The sequence below is a fragment of the Buceros rhinoceros genome, unplaced genomic scaffold (assembly GCF_000710305.1).
Source record: "Buceros rhinoceros silvestris isolate BGI_N320 unplaced genomic scaffold, ASM71030v1 scaffold6764, whole genome shotgun sequence".
NCBI classification, from domain to species: domain Eukaryota; kingdom Metazoa; phylum Chordata; class Aves; order Bucerotiformes; family Bucerotidae; genus Buceros; species Buceros rhinoceros.
The window spans coordinates 4,005-22,306 of record NW_010409952.1 but is presented as its reverse complement, the minus strand read 5'-3'; the positions used below and the strand labels follow the sequence as shown (position 1 = coordinate 22,306).

Here is an 18,302-nt window from a genome sequence, read left to right as displayed (position 1 = left end):
CCACATTTACATCTGAGAACTCATAAATACAAACGGAAACAAAGGTGACAGAGAATTAAGCCTCGTTTTAAGTTAAAATGTTTTCAGTCCACATACAGAAACAGCAGTGAGAAACAAGTATAAAGGAGATGATGAGCAGAAACAGAAGAAAAGGAGTACAATGACTAAAACTGAGAAGTAGGTCGCTATTAAAAGGGCAAGCTGAAATTAAAATTGATCGACAGAAGATGTAGACTGTACCACCTGCATAAATGCTTAAACGCAGCATTATTTTGCACATCACATACAGTAGATGTGAGTTCTGAAAAGCATATTATAACAGCTGGCATACTTACTACTAGAACTATGGTAACTGAATACTTAAGTTTCTCCAGCTTTTAATGTGCAGTAGTTACGCATTAGCCTTTAAAGCTCTTTGTCAGCCTTTTAGAAATTAAGGTTACATTTCCATGAATATTTAGTCTCCCAACAAGAAAGTTAAAAATATTCACCTTTGATGAACTTTCATACAAAGATATTAAATAACTTCTTAAGCTGAATCATTTCAATACTGAGTTTTCTTTTTGCTATTTCAAAAGAAACGCAAGGACCTTTGTAACTCCCAAAGTGAAGGGTGTTTTAAGGCAGTAAAAGATGTGTTAAGGTTTCCATGATTGTTTATGGTTGTCTATGTGACTAAAGCATATTACACACAATTGCTCTCATATATTTATCTACACGACTTCATTACACTGTACATGACTTAGCAATCTTCTTGAGAAATTTAAAGTGCCACAGTTCAAATGTGCTCATCTGCCTTTTCATGGGCTTCTAGTCCATTCCGGCTGCTTTCAGAAACAAGCCCTTGCTTTACTTAAAGAGCAGTCTTTTCAGGGGAAAAGAGAATTCATCCTTCACTGCTGTGCTAACTGGAATCCAGTGGTCGAATCAATCCTTCTTTGTAAACACGAAGAATAGCTTCACAAACAAATTTGTATTGACTCTGTATAAGGAAGAAAAAATGAATACATTTATAGATGACTATTAGTTAAACCCTTGATTATACAGTAGTACTGAATAGGACTAAGAGTCCCACTGCTTCCCTTTCTCCTGGACAATAATAGGAAAATCCAACTCTCTTGGCTGTGTTGACAGTAAGCAAAGGTAACCTTTACTCTTCTTTGAAAGACAGGCACTAAAAATCTCACACCAAGTAAAACACAACCCCCAAATTTAAAAGAACACATTTAAATTTCATGGAATAGGATTTATTTGGAAAAAGCTATGCAAATTTATATGATTATTCTGATAAGTTTAACTAGTTATTTTTGTTCTTTATACATCTAATCTATTTTTTTTGTAGTTATCTGATTATTACAAGTATTCTAACCTTGACAATCCTGCAGTTACACGTTACTGGGTACATTTGAGTTTGTGACCAAAAATGTATTTAAAGTTACCATATTGGCTATATAGGCCTAACTGCCTTGCTAAAAACTTTTTTTTTTAAACCACCTACACTACTGCAGAAGACAGAGGCACTTTATTTTCAATTTATGATAAGAACATGCATCTCCTTTTGTAACAGAACAGGATCAGAATCTTTGGAACGAGTACTTTTGAAGAGCAGCAGCCACATTAATTCTTCTGTCACCCAACATTCTGAGCTCATGTAGTTCTTATGAAATCTTCACAAGTTACGTTAGCGATTCTTTTCTGAATTATACTATTACCAAGTCTATTTCTTCCATGATCTTGTGATGTACCTATTTTTTTAAAAGCAATTAGCCTGTGAGCCTGTTTCTGAAAAGTGACACATGGAAACATTAGCGATAGGACTTTCGCAGAACTAAAAATCTACATAGCCTGAAAACATTTTTGACTAACTCAATCCCGAGAACACAAGAACATGGAAATTTAAAAGAACTTACAAAGTTCAAAGCACACCTCTCCTCTTCTCCAAAAGTACTTTTCACTATTGTCAAAACCCCCAAATTAACACCTCTCTCCAAAGCTCCATATCATCTCTTCAGAGATGTGAAGCTTCAAATTTTCTGAATCCCTTTTTACATCTTTGAAATGTTCTCCCAGCTGTTCCTGTATCTCAGCTCTCATCAACTCTCCAGGAGCATCTGGAAATATCTCCCAATATCTCCCAAAGGACAGGGCAAAAGAGGTAACGCTTGAACTGTGAAGAACCTGAGGTAGTACCAGCAGTTAGGAATGTTATTCTTGTCCGTAACCTGCTATACATTTTCTCTTAAACACAGAAAAACTTAAGGAAAACTGGGGGATTGAAAAAAATTTTCCTGCCTTTTCTTTCAGCCCTTCAGTCAATTACTCCCACCTTCAGTATCACTGTTCTTTGTTTTTAGTTCTTAATTACCTTGATTTTTCTCTTCATTGTTATTGTCATTTGCATATTTCTACTGCCTGAGCAAGCCAAGTACGATATTTAGCTCTCTGTTCAATACTTCTGTTAACTTGTGTGATCAAGATACTGAACAAATCAGAATGAGAACTGCAGCATTGTTTCCTCTCACTCTAACAACTTGTTTTCTTTGCTCTTATCTGTTGCGTATATTTTCACTGCTCAGTCAGTTGATAACTAGTTCTATGATGTACATCCTAAAACACTGCTTTATTTTTCTTTTTTTTAATGAAAGGCCATACAGTTACACAAATTTTGTTGTAGTTTCATTATTTTCATTATATTCCAAGCTTTTGTTTCACTTATAGGTCTTTGAGAAACTACAGCTTTCACGTATTAACAGCAGTCACTAAACTGACCAGTTAATAGCTCTGATGAGTCCATTCGTACTTACTGAGCATGTCTGTATGTCTGATATTAACTCACAACATGCATCTGGCTATGTGTATCATCTTAGAATTGGAGCACACACACAATCCCCACAGGGTGGCTGAACATGCTTCAAGCAAGGCTATTGCAACTGAACAATCCCTCTAATTGCAACTGAAAAATCCCTAATGGCTTCTCCCAGGAATCCTAAGCTGAATATCAAAATACGAGCAGTGGGGCTAGCTGGAATACAGGCATGGCAATGCGATAGAGCACCCAGGATAGATCAAAACATTAACGTGCAGCTCTTTGGTATTCTGTTTTCTCACAGTTGAGTGCTTCCTTCTATGCCTGATTCACAGCACAGTCTGCCAGTTCTGCTGATTGGCTTTTCACAACAGTACCTGCATACTTCAGAAATAACAAGTGGATTTAGTTTGACAGTACTGCTTCTACAGCTCAGCCCTGTCCTGATTGAGCTGATAGTGAACTGTGAAGCACAGCAAGCAAGGTGAAGAATCCTATTTTAGGTACAGTTTTTCACTTGGGGTCTGATTGTCAAGTGTATTGATCACTATTCCCCATATTCTTCAATTACATCACACTACAGAGTGCAAGGACAATTCCTGATGATTTCTGTTGTAATGGGAGGGCCTTCTGGCAAGCTGAGGTTTACTTCAGGTTCTCATGTCTGACTGTCCAAAACAGGATCACCTCTAGAAAGTTTAAGCCTGAACTTGCTCAGTTCATTTTAGAAACTGAGGGGCATAGACAGGTTTAGCTCCGGGAGTCAACATTCAGTTTCCTTAAACTTGAGACTAGTGTTTCTCATCTCATGACACCTTTTGTGGTAAGCTCAGCTTCCATTTCCACAAGAAACAGGCAGGGACTATTCACACAACTCTCTCCTCAACCATACAGTCCCAATGCACGTCCAGAGAGCACTTACACTGCAATGAACAGGAGTCCCAGCAGCACGCATGAACAACCTCTGCCCACAGAGCACTCTAATATTACACAGGCAACCATAATTCCTGACACTTTCACACTTTGATAATGCAAGACTCTTCCCAATCTAGTCAATCGTAATGCTACCTCCTGCAGTCTTTAGCCTGTTAATAAATACAATTTGTCTTCTCAAATTCCCTTCTTGTTCCCTTGATCCAAGATGTCACCAAGGCATTTTCTTTTGAAGAGGAAAGACAGAAATGCCCAGTGTATCTGTTGACATTGTGTGTTTAAACCACTTTTCTTTCATTTGTTGTAAGGCTTTTTAGGTCTCTGAGATAACCCACACTCATTATTCTGTCATCCAACCTCTACTCAAGAAAGCAGAGCCTGCCATCCTTTATGCTTGGTCTCTAACATCAATACGTTCATTACCAAAACTGACATAAAATTGCCCTCGTGATCTCAAATTATCTTTGAACCACTTCCATCTTAAAAGTCACCTTCTACTTTCATACTTCAGTTATGGATAATAGCCAATTTTCCCTGAATTTCATTCTCACCCTTTGTTTTTCCCCAGCTGGAGTAGTGGCACAATTTAAAAAAAGAGATAAGTTTTTTCTCCTGAATTTCTACTCCTAAAGTGGCCCCTTGAAAAGCCACTTCTCTTCAAATCATACTACAAATCCTTTAATTTTACTTTTAGTTTAATAACAGATCAAAGAGCAAAAAATTATTCTGGCTTCTTGTACGGAATTTAGACAAAGGACCGTGAAAAGACACTTTGTGCAAGTATGACTTTGTGCATTTTAACTACTTCCAATATACAGAATTCAATCATCTTTTAATGGCTAGGTGAGGAATATTTACAAAAGTTAAATATACACCCCAGAAACAATGCAGCCTTTGCCACAATGCTATGTTTTGCTAAACGTAGGAAGCATGAAATACAATGGCAACAGAAGAATCACAGAACTAGATCATTAAAAAAAAAATTTGGATGGTTTAAAGCTGGACAAGTGCAGTATATATACAGAAGATGAGGCTTCCTCTCCTTCACTTACTGATGTTTGCACCATCATAGCTCGCTGGTCTCTCATTTTTCGTACAATATCCAGTGGATAAACAGGTTGGTTTCTTTCAATTAAGCACATGGCTGTTTCCATAGTGACCAATACACCAGTGCGACCGATTCCAGCGCTGTGAAGTGTAACAGAAAAATAAGTCTATAAATTGGGTTTTTGCAATGCACCACATTCATATCACAGTCTTCATACTAAGATGCTAAGTAGCCTTAAAAATTTTGAGAAGACCTTAATACAATTAGAACAGAGTAAGAATGGTTCTTTAAAGCAACTTCAGCAGTATTTCCTGACAATTATTAAAAAGAAAAGAATTTGTATACAAATAAACCTCAAGCCTCACTTAAAGCAAATGGATTTTTAACAATTATAACTGCTCACAAATCTAAATGTACTGGCTTGGTATTTTTGACTGAAAAAGGTAAGAGCTAACTCACTGCTTTTTGACAGGCATTTGAACAGCAGAAAAGAAAAATCTTTGCAGTACCATTCAAAATGAGGTTACAACAGTGGTAGGGGATAAAAATGGATAACAACTTACATTGCGGATTATCAGCTCTGTGATAATTACATGACTAAGCCATTACATCAGAAGGCTGCAAAAGGTTGCAGGAGAAAGGGAGAGAAAAGAAACTTGTTCTCTAGATAAAACACCAGCGCTTCTGTCTTCAGTAGTGAATGCTGGTGTTGCATACTTTAATATTTTCATCTTATTCAAGGAATCTCCTGTTTTGCAGACAAACTTTTCAAAGCCAATGCTTATTCTAAGGCTGAAGCAACTCTGTAATTAGAATTTCAAAATACTAGTACCTGCAGTGAACAAGGACCGGCTCATTCTCTACTCTCTTTGGCCTCATAAAGGTCACAAACTCCAAGAAGTCCATGGAGTCATCAGGAACACCATGATCAGGCCAAGCAACATACTGGAGATGGGTGACAGTGTGTTGTTGTTCTGTCTAAAATACAGTAAGGTTTTAAAAAAGCATACAGTGTTATGACTCCTGTACTGGAGTTTACTAGATATGAGTCATACTTTTCACAGTAAGTGTATTCTGCTGATACTATGAGATGCATATAATGTAGAAAACGTTTGTCATTTTCAAGTTCAAAGTATGAACATGTAATTCTTTGCAAGCATGCAAAAGGCATAACATTTTCTAAATAAATGAGGTATCAAGTTTAACTCTGTGATCTATATAGATTTTAATTTTTTTTTAATATATTGACTGATGACCTATTATACCTTGATATCAACAATTCGCCTGAGGTAAAAGGCTGCAAGACTTATGCATAGTAGTACCATATAACAGTTTAAAACAGATTGGAAGAAACAGCTGAAAACAGTAGAACTACTGAGAACAATATCAAAATATCAGTGTCTTGGGGCTATACTTAAACAGATTAAGTTATAATATGAAGTTGCCTGCAGTGTTTGCTAAATCTGGTTTCTGTTAGGAGACAATATATATATTGTTCATATATACATGTTCATTGTACATATATGAATGACTTCTGTATGACCTACAGAAGGATACTTTTCTGTATGGAAGCAACATAATTGGTTAAAAGATTTTGTTGTATGAAGACCTCTTTTTTCATTCTATTATACCTAAACCCCCAGTTTTACAGAAGTTCTTTCAGTTTAGCTTTTTGTTAACTTTGATTATGTAATGACTCAATCATTTTTGCATTCAGATTAGGCTCAGCTGCTATGTTACAGATGTAACCAGTGATTAGGGTGGGAAGGGAAAAAACCTAAGACACTCTTGAGCTCTGCTTCCTCATGCAGAGACAAGTCTTCATGTTCCTTTATTTTCTCCACATGTTTAGCAACAGTTGAACTGTTAGATGCATTTTATTAATGTCCATTACTAGACTTAACACTTGACATGCTATTGAAATAAAATTCTCCTTCATCACAGAAGCTGGCCTCTCCCTAGTGGTCCACGCAAGAACGTTTTCATGATCCCAGTGACTTGAAGAGTTTTTTTTTTTTTCCTTTTCTCTTCAAATTGCACAACAAATGAAATACATGACCTGTTTTAAGTGCCTTCAACTGCTTGCTCTCCTTCACTTGAGGAAGTGGTTTCACTCCCAGGGAGCAGGCTAGTAAGATACAGAAGACAGAATAACTACTGCCTATGTACCAAGAACAGTCCTAGGAAATGCATTTATTCCAGCCAAAGTAATTGCAGAAATTTACAATTGCCTCCAGGGACATGAAGATAAACAACACAGCTCACATGTTTCTTAAAGGCAGAGCCTGAGCAATCACAATTAAAAGGTCTGACAAAAGGCCCAAGTGGACAATGTAACATTAATGACCAAGCTCACTGTAACACAAACTTCGTTGAGATCTATCATCCAGGTCATCAAAAGACCACATGATGACCAAGATCTCTGCAGGAGAAAGCATGTCCCTTGTTTATCCGGCTTTGTTGCCATTATGTAGTTGAACTTGATCAAATGATTACACTTCAAATTTTTCTGAAATGCCACAGACTGAAAAAATACAAAACCATGGTAAGAAAATGTCATTAAAAAGTCCTTTTTGCAAATCTGTGTGTGCTTAATCAGAACCTCTTCAAAAGGGAAATGAGGTAACGTGGCAAATACATGTAAGAGTTTGAGCTGATTCTCTTAAATCAGAGAAATTGGAATTAGAGCATTCAGGTGAAACAAAGACTTGATTCATTCTAAATTTATCCAAGCATCCAGTATCCATTCCATGTACATCAAGAACTTCAAGCCACGCATCATGGATAAGTGCCAGTGGCACAACCAAGAACTACTGACAGCAATCTGTAGCATCAAAACCCATTTGACAAACTCAGAAGAGTTAAATTAATCTTTACTTATCAGTAATTCAGGCTCAAATATAAAGAGCTGCATTTTTAAAATAGTTCATAGATATTAAGTACAACAAGCATGTTACATAAGACTTATTCAGAGTCAGAATACACTGCAAGAGTATTCCTCAGAGATGCTTCTTTTGGTGTGATAACCTTAATTTTCTGCTGCATGCCCTATTCATCTCTAGAGACCAACATAGCTGTTTGTTAATTATTCCAAGTAAGCCTCAAGCTTCAGTACAGTTTTCTAGTTATTTGTGTTTTAATATGATCAGTTTTGATTCTTTTGGTTGAGCTCTTCTGAGATGATTCACATTGTTAAAACTTTACCATTACATCCCTTTCTTTTCAAAATGCACATGTATTTTAAAATACTTTGGGTTTTATTAGTAACTTATGTTAGTATGTTAGAAATAGCTTCTCTAATTCTAATGCTTTTAAATTCAGAAAGCATCAGCCAAATACCACCAGACATGGAAACAACCTGCATTAAAAGATTGAAGTTACTAAAAGCTAGCACTCACACTTTAAAAAAATACAGAATTACAGTTACTGGTCCCATAGTACATATCCTATTAACAACACTTAAACACACTATTTCTGACAGACCCTGTATCCCTGAACAAACCTAATAATGGAAAATAAGAAGTAACTTCTCACTATACTCAAGGTGCTGTCCAAACTATCATTCTCTGCAAGTCAGCTTAAATCCTTTCCACACATTTATTTCTTTTGCAGAGGTTTTTAATGACACTCATTACCGTAGCATCCTAATTACTGATAAATACAGAATTTGTCTTTATAAAATCTGGCTTTATTAGTTCTGTTTTATAATTCTAAACTTTCAGAAAGTGAGATTGCTTATAGCTTGGTTGCTGTTTTTGCCTAACTTTACATTATACATCTTGTTGTTCCAAAAATATTTAATGTTTTTTAACTCGCATAGACCAATTTCAATTGAATTAATGTATGGTATTTTCACAAATCAGCTTAAACCTGGTGGATTAAAAAAAAAATTAATCCAACCGATTTACAGACTGCAGTGACACTTCTGGATTATGTAATTGGCCCAGTTTATCATCAGCCATTTGGCCAACACTTAGCTGTTTCATAGCATTGACCCACAATTCTTGGCAAGCAGCTGCAGAGGTCTAAGGCATTCTATCTGTCCCAAGACATTTGCTACTGTCCTGATAATGGCTACTGCTACTGCAGCAAAGGTGTCAGCCAAAGAATGATGTACCTACTCCTCTCGTGCGAATTCAAGACCTCTTCCCGCAAAAGCAACTTCATTGTGGTTAAGCTAAAATCCCAGAGTTTGCTCAAAAACACAGGGTAAAGACATGATCTTTTCCAGCAAGTCTGCCATTGGGATTGCAACTTCTGACAAAGTGTAAGGCTGTCAGAGGTGATGCTTCAACTGGTTGCTGTAACACTTGCAATACTCTCATTGCCAAGAACTTCAGCCACAAAGATATCCACTCCCCAATCTTTCTGCAGGTTGCAGCTTTGCTTATTATAATTTCATCAAAAGGCAGGCTTCTTTGTTTCGTTCTCCTAAAATGACTCTCCCCGATTAATAAAAAAATTGGGTGTTCTTCAGAAAAACAAACACACACAGCTTAGAATGATAATAGTCATATAGAAAGAAGGAAATTTTGGCTTGAAAAGGTCAGTGTTAATTTTTACTTTTCTTAAAATCCAAGCAATTAATTTTGCATTTCACCTTTTTGTTACTGTCCCTTTTGGTCTAGATTCTAATATAATCTTCAATTAAAAAAATGAAAACAAATTTCACCATGTAGAAGTACATTAACCTTGAAATGGTCCTATTATCTCCTAAGCAGGAGAAGGTACGCTTTTTGCTAGTGAGCTTCACAAATATACCTTGAAAGCTGAAACTCAGTGATCAGCGTTAAGGCCTGGTTTCTGAAGAGCAGATACTTTGGCAGCGACATTTGGCATTTCTTTGGACTACTCTTCCCACCTTGTTATGCTTCTGTACATCCTTGCCATAACACTTTTAACCCACTTTTGTTCTTCGCCTCTTTACCATTCAAAACCAGCTCATTTTCTTCTACTCTGAGTATCTGACAGACACGTTCAGTGCAGACACTTCTCAGAGAAGCCTATCCTCATTCATTATACAATGGTATAATTCATCTTTAAAGATGAATTCAATCAATTTTTAAACATCTTGGGTTTTTTCTTTCTGTTTAAATGATTTAGTTTAGTTAATAAAACTAATGAAATGGGAGAGTTACATGGAACTTCAGAAACAACTAACAAGAGGTGGAAACAGCTAACATAATGCTAAAAAGAAACTTGCAAGATACAGTTCTTCAGAGTTGTGAGTAATATGCTTCAGCAAGTTTTGTCTCCACAGCCTTTCTAAGTTTCATGGCTGGGTTCCAGTCACCCTTAACTGAAATTAAGAAAAATGTTTGTTTAAACATGGGAAAGGAGCAAGAAAGTTTTTCTCAAAAAGAAACTGCATGAAATTGGTGAGATTTAATGGGCAAGGCAATTACCTTGAAAGAAACTGAATGGAAGTTTGCTTTAGGCTTCCCATGCTATCTTTTCAATGATTAAAAAGAAATATCTATCTTGTTTTACAAAATAGCTTACTGTGTGATGAATTTTGCCTCACATTACACAATTTCTTTCATTTGGTCCGTTTGTTCTGGTCCCCAAAGTGTTGTGAAGCTTTTTTTACAAACAAAAGTAAACCCCACAAAACCCCAAACTTAGCGCTTTATTTGCCTTTCTTTCATTTTGCTACAGGATAGCTTTCAATCTTGGTCTTGAAAAGAAAAGGCAGGGAATTAATTCTTATTTCATTTCATAAGGCTTAGAAAGGTTACAAATATTTTACACATTTGCAGTTATTTGCTGAGCTTCAGTTGCAGGTAAAGATGCCCTGAATTAAGCTGCGTCAGAAAAATCCTAAGAAGTTTCTTATTTCTCAAGTCTTCTGAACTTACATGAAGAAAAGGCCAAGGGCATAATTTCATAAACTTCTCTTTTGAGCTATTTTCCCCTAAAGGCAGATTTGAAACCTGTGAAACTTAATTCACAGAAAACTTGTTCACAAATACGCCTTTCCAACAGAAATCGAGTCTCTTGTGAGTTTGGAAGCTTTATCCATCTTAGTATTAAAAGCTACTTGTCTTCAAAAAAACCAGTCCAATGATGCTCACATTAGTTCAGGGAATAATAAAACCCTGGTTTGAATTCAGATGACTTTTTATGTAATCTTCAAAGAACACAACAACAATATCTGTCAGAGCGAGTACACAGAAAGCTTTGCAAAGTCTACTCAAACACAAGGTGCCTCCAGAAGAATACATTTAGTCCACTTTAAGAAAACAGCTCAAATGACACATAAAACTTGGAGATACTTCAGTATTTCAGAGAGTTCTTTTGCTATGTTTTAACAAGCTACAAAGCTCAATATAGAGTGTCCTTTTAAGTGTAGCTGCTTTATTTAAATGTACGAATAAACTGGCCTTTAGTGAAAGAAGAAAAAAAAACCCAAAAGACCCCCTGAAAACAACCTTGCTGTCACTGCAAGAAACACACATCCACCTGGGACTAGCTTTAGCATGCTTTTTGTCTAACCTAGATGAAATCTATGCAAGCACATGCCTTTGCATTAGAAATTATGTTCTCAACTGAGAGCTATCACGAGACAACTTACAGAGTTGAAGATCCTTGTAACTTTCTCATCTGTTAGGATGTCTATAAAGGCACACTATATTCTCACACAACCTTTATCTCAAAAAGAATTAACTTGTATTAGAAAAAAAGAAGTTGACTTAGGATTTTGACCATCATTTGATCATTAGAATTTTGACTTACCGCATGTTAATACATAGACACTTGAGGTGAAAAGACATACTGAGTACAGTCACTGGTGAATTTACTCAGAATTAGGTATCAATTTGATAAATACTAACCAAGAAAACTCTTTTCAAATCCTTGCTCTTTAACTAATGCATGAAGCATTAGCTAATCAGAGTGAATTGGCAGTCAACTAATTTGAGTGTCAGGGACTAAAAGTTTGTCAACCTATGCTCTGCGGGACTGCTTTAGTGAGGTTAATTTTTTCTGTGCTGACATTCAAGTTCATCACTGACACTTTACCTAGCTGAAAAACAGAACCAAAAATCACACTGCTCCCTGACTGGGACTTTCAGCTAGAAACTGAAACACTGTAAATCATCTTAAGTGAAAGACCTTGAAGCACTGGCATCTCACATGTTTATGCCTACAAAGGAAATTTTCATCACCTTAAAACAAATTTAGATGCCCTGGCAAGTGAAAGATTCAGTCACAAATTTATGAGACTAAAGGACTGTTCATCGTGCTGTCAGGGCATCAATTAAATGTTACATTTTAAAACAGATATTTCCTTTTTCTTTCTATTAGCAATTCTAGTAACAGTGAAATCTACTTATTTATACAAAAGTTTAAAAGATTGACTAGTAAATCAGCATTTGGACAGTACACAGTGATTTCTTACACTTATATATGAGAGCACAAAACTTTAATCTTTTTAGAAAATACTTGTGACCACAGAATTTTGGAAAAGAGATGAAGAGGAAAATGATAAGAAATATAAGACAACTTACAAATTAAAGCCAAACTTCGTTTCCTATATTCAGGTCATGAGAAGTCTAGATGTGATCTCAACACAGATTTCACAACACAAGCTGATTTGCAAGAAGTACTTGTATTTAACTTTCACTTTACTTCGTAACCCTTCCATTAGCATGAACTATTAACAGCTATGGAATATGAGTAAAACCACATTTCATCTGAGATATATAAGAATTTTTAAATCTTTTTTTTTAAAATCTGACTAAAGACATGAAAAGGATTTGGTGAGACTCTGCACCTTCTCTTAAAAAACACATTATTATGCTTCTCTGTTAGCTATTCTAGCTGCATGTGCCATTAACCAAGTGACCCATATTTCATCCTTGAAAGAGCACAGTTACTTAGAAAAGACTCTCATTGAAAAGTGAAATACTTGTGAAGAGTCAGTGACTGTAAAACTGTTTACAGAAATGCACTAAATTTTTTTTAATGCAGCTTATTCCCATAACTGTAATAAAGCCCTCTGTCATGGGCAGGGACAAATTCCACCATATCAGTTTGCTCAAAGCCTCATCCAGCCTGACCTTGAACACTTCCAGGGAGGGGGCATCCACAACTTCTCTGGACCACCTGTTCCAGTGTCTCACCACCCTCACAGTAAAGAATGCATTACAGAACTTCAAAAAAGTATGTTTCTGCAGAAGCTCTAAAGAAATAACCATACTATATGGACGCATGTAACATATATATTCTTTTTATAAAAATGTGTATACATATACACACACATGTATAATCACACACAGAGATGTATGTGCTCAGACACAGAGTCTAGATCTACCTATGTATCATTATATTCATTCAGCTTGCTTGGAGATAATTAAAGATAACAGGCATTTACCTCGACATTTGTAATCACCATTTCTCTAACGACATAAGCAATTGTACAATCTTCAGAGTGGCATCTGACACGAAAGGTGCCATATTCCATTACATCTGGTGGATCAGGCCAATACTGATGACATTTGGTCTGTAAAGAAAATCAAGCACACATCAAGACTGTACACAAGCACTCCTATTTCCAGCCTCCCTTCCTATGCTGTGGTTCGGGGAATTCAAGGATAAAATAAAATTTATTTTGTTTTGTCAGTGAGGTGTTTACATCCAAATTGGAAAATAACATGGCAAAATAGGCTAAATTCTTTATGAACTTTTGTTTTAGTAATTTGTCATAAAAATTCAGGTAAATGGGATGCAAGATGCTTTCTGTCTACTTAATCTGCAATTGCTAAAATGACTTCTCAAGGCATAATGTAGGAGAAGAAAAAGATGGTAAGAAAAGTGAGGGGATGAACTTATAACTAACTTCATCCACCTAATAGCAGGTTATAGCGAAGACAGAGCCACACTTTAAAGTAAACAATAAAAAGACAAGAGGTGACTGAGTAAAAGACGCAAAAAGGAGATGTGTATTCCTTTTCTACATCAGAGGTAAGACTGAAGAGAGAAATCTTCTCTTGTTAAATGACTAATTGTATCTAAATGCTAAAGTTACAAATAAAAGCCCAGAAACATACCTACTGATGCAGGAAAGTGTAATTTGCCCTCTGTTCAGCCAGGTTTCATGCAGGGCCCTAATGGCTTAACCTTCAAGTCTACCAATGTGTGACAAGCAAAGTCATATCTGCATGTGAATGCACCTGATGTACTTACTGTACATATGCACAGTTTGAGGTACACCAAGATACAAGTGAGAGCTGAAGTGGAATTCAATATTAAAATTACATCCATTAAATAGCCTATCTTTTCTAGAAGAAAATAGATACATAATTATGCTTACAACCATAAGGAACCATTTTCCCCTCCTGTCTTTTGCTAATAGCAAGAGGCTGATCTTCAGAATCCTGAAATCATAAAGTCTTCCTTTTTATGGTTCACCTTCTAAAGGCAGGTAAGATAGGCATGTCTAACACGTAACTTCTGCAGAAACAATCCTAATAAGTTGTGGAATAGACTGAACTCGAAAAAGTATTCCAGTGAGTTACTAGACCAATGAAATCGTTGACAACCGAAGACAACTCTAGTTTGCCCATCACCATAAAGGTTTCAGCATTTCATCCCAGTAGTTAAATATTCTCATCTTCTACTTCTGCATCTCCTGTCTTGTTACATGATGGCAATATTTACAAACATAAACCAAGTAATGTCCAAGTACGAGTTCACTGGACTTATGAGAAAGGCATACAAAAAAAAAGTCCAGCTGAGGTATAAGAAAATCCAAGGGATTCATAAAAAAATAAAAACCACCTCAGACAGTGTACTGAAAAATTTGTTTGTGATCAAAACAGCTGAGCTATAATTGTCCTCTTCACAGCCATGCATTTTAGTAATAATTACTATTAGCTCCAAAAGAAACCAAACAAATTGATATTCCTAACAAGTTTATGTTTCAGCTTTAGTTAACTTGGATTCTCTGTCAATTCAACTTATCAATATTGCCTGTTGTGATGGTTTGAAAATGGCGCCAGCCAGGGGCTGAGCTTTTGTTCTTCCCTTCTCCTTTCCCCCGAAATGCGGGGAAGAGTTCTCCTGAGTTGTGGGGAGGGGAAGCACTATTCAGACACGCCTCCGTGAATAAGCGCATAGAACGGGGAGTTTGAGACACTGCCTCTGGGCGAGCCGTGGCACTTTCGAATTCGGGCAAGCCATGGGACCTCCGAATTTCTGCACCCAGGACTGAGAGAACTTTTCATCGGAGAGAGAAAAGAACATGGGCAGTTACCTCCACACCCCTGGAGCAGTAAAAAGACTCTTTCTGCGGAAAAGGTAGACCTTTCCGCTCTGCTGATTACCGGCAGGGGTGGCTTTGGACTGAGTTCAACCCGGCAAGGGGTAAGAACGGCTGTAAGCCCCTAGATCCTGCACGGAGGGGACAGATACTGATGGAGAAGGAGAACGGGAACGTGCGCTGGTTCCAGATACTTGGCACAGAGCCTCCGCAGACGCGGGGAACCCACAGGCATTCCCTGAAGGTCCGGTCTGTATCCCGCTCCACAGACGGGGAGAGCCAGAAGCCTCGGGGTTTTGCCCTTGGTAAACTCAAGTCTCCTCCCAGCTACCCCAGAGGAAGGAGGACTACGTTACTGCATGGAGGTTTGCTCCAGGAGAAGTTTTTTTGGACTGAAAACTTTGTGAGGTGATGGACAAAGACTCCTTTCCTCCCCTCCACTCCGCGGTGCGACCGCATGGTGGGTTCTTTGTTTGTAAGCGGGAGATGTAGGTCAAGATTGGAGACTGTATTATACTTGTATATGCCTGTTTATGTATTTATCAATCTCTATCTCTCTCTTTTCCAGTCCTGTTTAACTTTAAATGATTGATTTATGTGCTTTTCACTATTGAAACTCTTCTGTTTTCACCCCCTTTACATTAAACCTGTGTTTGTTCTTCCTTTGCCTAAACAAAGCCTTGAATTTAAGCCATAACAAGCTGCTAAGCTCCTTTCTGTGTAGGTTTTCATGGGTTTACATTCCATCCAAAACCCTGTCCCAGCGAAACCCTTTTCGTTTTAACAGCCACATAGTTTTAACCCTCATTAACACCTATGCCTTCTACAATATGTTTTGTCTATAACTTGTTTCTAAACTAGAGTGGCAAGAGCTGGACATTTTGAAATGTTAAAGTTTCTTAATTCTATCTTCCTTAGGGCTCAATTTTCAATGGCTCAAAATCCAAATTTTAACCATTATGCCTGAAACTTGTACTGTAGTAGTTTATCTGAAATACTTTGCCCTTTAAGCCAAAATAATGCATTCATTTCTAAAAAATGAACATTACTGGGGAAAAAAATTATCCTATAATACAAATCTTAACATCATTGAAAAGAGATATTCTAGAACATAAAACCTTCAGGGTTTGTGAAAAGGTTTGGCATTTGACAATAGGGATACTCTGGCAAAAACATCCATGTTTTTCTATCCCTGAAAATTCCCTTACAAACTGGGCAAATATAAATAATCTCTGAAAGTAAACAAAACTCAGAAAAATTGTCTGGTGTATAAAGGTACCAGCAGGATGGTTAGAAGTTAAGAGACAAATCATCTTCAAGGTTCCAACTCACTGGGCAAAGTACAGACTAGTTAGCAAAAAATAACCGCCTGTGTTTCTCCTCAATAGAAGGAAAAGAATGCAGGAAACTATTTTGACTCCAATATAGTTGAAAGACGAAGTGAGCATTTTTGTGGCAAATGATGTTCAATAATGCCTCTCTCCATGACCATCTACATAACCTGACCATGGTTAAATTTTGTTGCTTTTCATCTTTCATACTTTTCATAGATTTCAATGATGAATTACATCATTGCTTAACTGTCCTTACATCTCGATCATTAGGCTGTTTATCTACCATCTCAAATACTCCCTTGCTTTCCAAAACCACTTTTTTGACTAAGATGCCAGACAAATTTGACAATGTACGATAGATCACACAGGAAATAAAGCCTACAGTGAAGGCAGGAAAGAATCATCTGTTTATCAGACACCTGGTTTGTTTTGAAAGAAGCGTAACAAAAAGAAAGTTGCGTAGTACCTGTTTCTCCAGGTAATTTAGAAGGCCTGGCCTTCAGAGAAATGATTCAACAGAATAAGCTGGTCTATTTTAGGGTTATTTAATCCTGACAATGGGAAAAAAGTTTAAAGACACAGTACATTTCTTCAGCATACAAAGAACTTGAACACTTACCCGTCCTCGTTCAGTAAGAGTTGTTAACATGATGATCAGTGACAACTTGTGATCCCAGACTACTTGCCAGAAGTGTGCACATGTGTGTGGAAGAGGCCCCTGAGTCGCAATGTACCTGTTCACAATGCCCACAGAAGGAATTTCCATCTATAAAAGGAAAGAAAAATCCTATGTAAAGTTTGCTATCACTACTCAAGTACTATTTTGATTCAGCATTTCATTCAAACGGGAAGTTTTGAGGGAAGATTTAGGTGGCAAGCTGAGTAATTAGACAAGATCTCAATATACGTGAAAAATCTTTAAATATTTAATTTAAACCAGATGTATACTATAGATTCCATAGTCCTTCATGCTGAACTAGGAAAAGATGATTAATAGAGAGAATGTATTTGAAAACTTGAAACTGCAAAGCTTTCCAAATTCTCTTTAATATTTACTACGGAATAATAGGGAAGTATACCAAAAGGTACACTAGTAAAAGGTGTTTATTGCCTGATTCTAGACACAGTAAGTTAATAGCTGATTCTATGATTTAGGTGTTTAACTTAACTATCTGACACAAACATACATATATTTTCCCCTCCTTCCCTGTCTCCCAGCCCCACACATGATTAGGGCAATCAGGGCTCTGGTTTACCTTCTGGGTCCTTCATAGGACAGTTGCTGGGCCATAAGTGCTTCTAGAGGGAAAAAGGCTCTTCGTTTTAAGCTACATGAGACAACCTCAGCATTTGCAGTATATGAAAAGGTAAAACAACGTTTACAGGTTAAAGACTGCACACTTACCACAGTGTATACCACATGTTTGCATCTGCTGTGTATCGGATGGCCACTTGTTTCACATGACATACTTCATCTTTTACATTATGAACCTTTATGTCTTTTACATTTAGAAATCCCCAAAATAAAAAACGAAAAATCCTTATTCCTTCAAAAGGCTAAATTTAGTCTGCTATTGCAACAGACAAAGTGAGCAAATGCAGGTTTCTGTATGACTTACGTTCACGTAATTTGCATTAATGTAATCTTCATTTCCTTGCAATATTATCCTTGTGGCATCATCTGCACACACGCACACACACAAAAGTAATAAAATTAGTAATTAAGGGGCACATTTTCCTTTTATTAAGTCAAAAAACCCAAAGAATTGCAGACACAAACAGCAGAAATACAACCAGAATATATTACCTTTTAGAAAATAGAAAGAACAATTACATGACTTTGATTACATAATGAAATCTTTAGTCAGCAAGTTCAACACAACAGTTTTAAGCCATCATTTCTAGGATAAAGCAAAATAA

General features: G+C 36.7%; 1 protein-coding gene across 1 annotated transcript in view; it reads right to left on the bottom strand.

The window, feature by feature from the left end:
- Window positions 1–275: 275 nt before the first annotated feature.
- LOC104492815 (tyrosine-protein phosphatase non-receptor type 3-like) overlaps window positions 276–18,302 on the bottom strand; it is a gene marked incomplete at its 5' end in the record, with an annotated part of 20,538 nt that continues 2,511 nt past the window's right edge. The window contains 6 exons of the mRNA XM_010135414.1: window positions 276–982; window positions 4,792–4,927; window positions 5,620–5,765; window positions 13,162–13,290; window positions 17,002–17,148; window positions 18,002–18,063. Coding sequence (XP_010133716.1) covers window positions 905–982; window positions 4,792–4,927; window positions 5,620–5,765; window positions 13,162–13,290; window positions 17,002–17,148; window positions 18,002–18,063 — 698 coding nt within the window. The remainder of the gene's footprint in view (window positions 983–4,791; window positions 4,928–5,619; window positions 5,766–13,161; window positions 13,291–17,001; window positions 17,149–18,001; window positions 18,064–18,302) is intronic.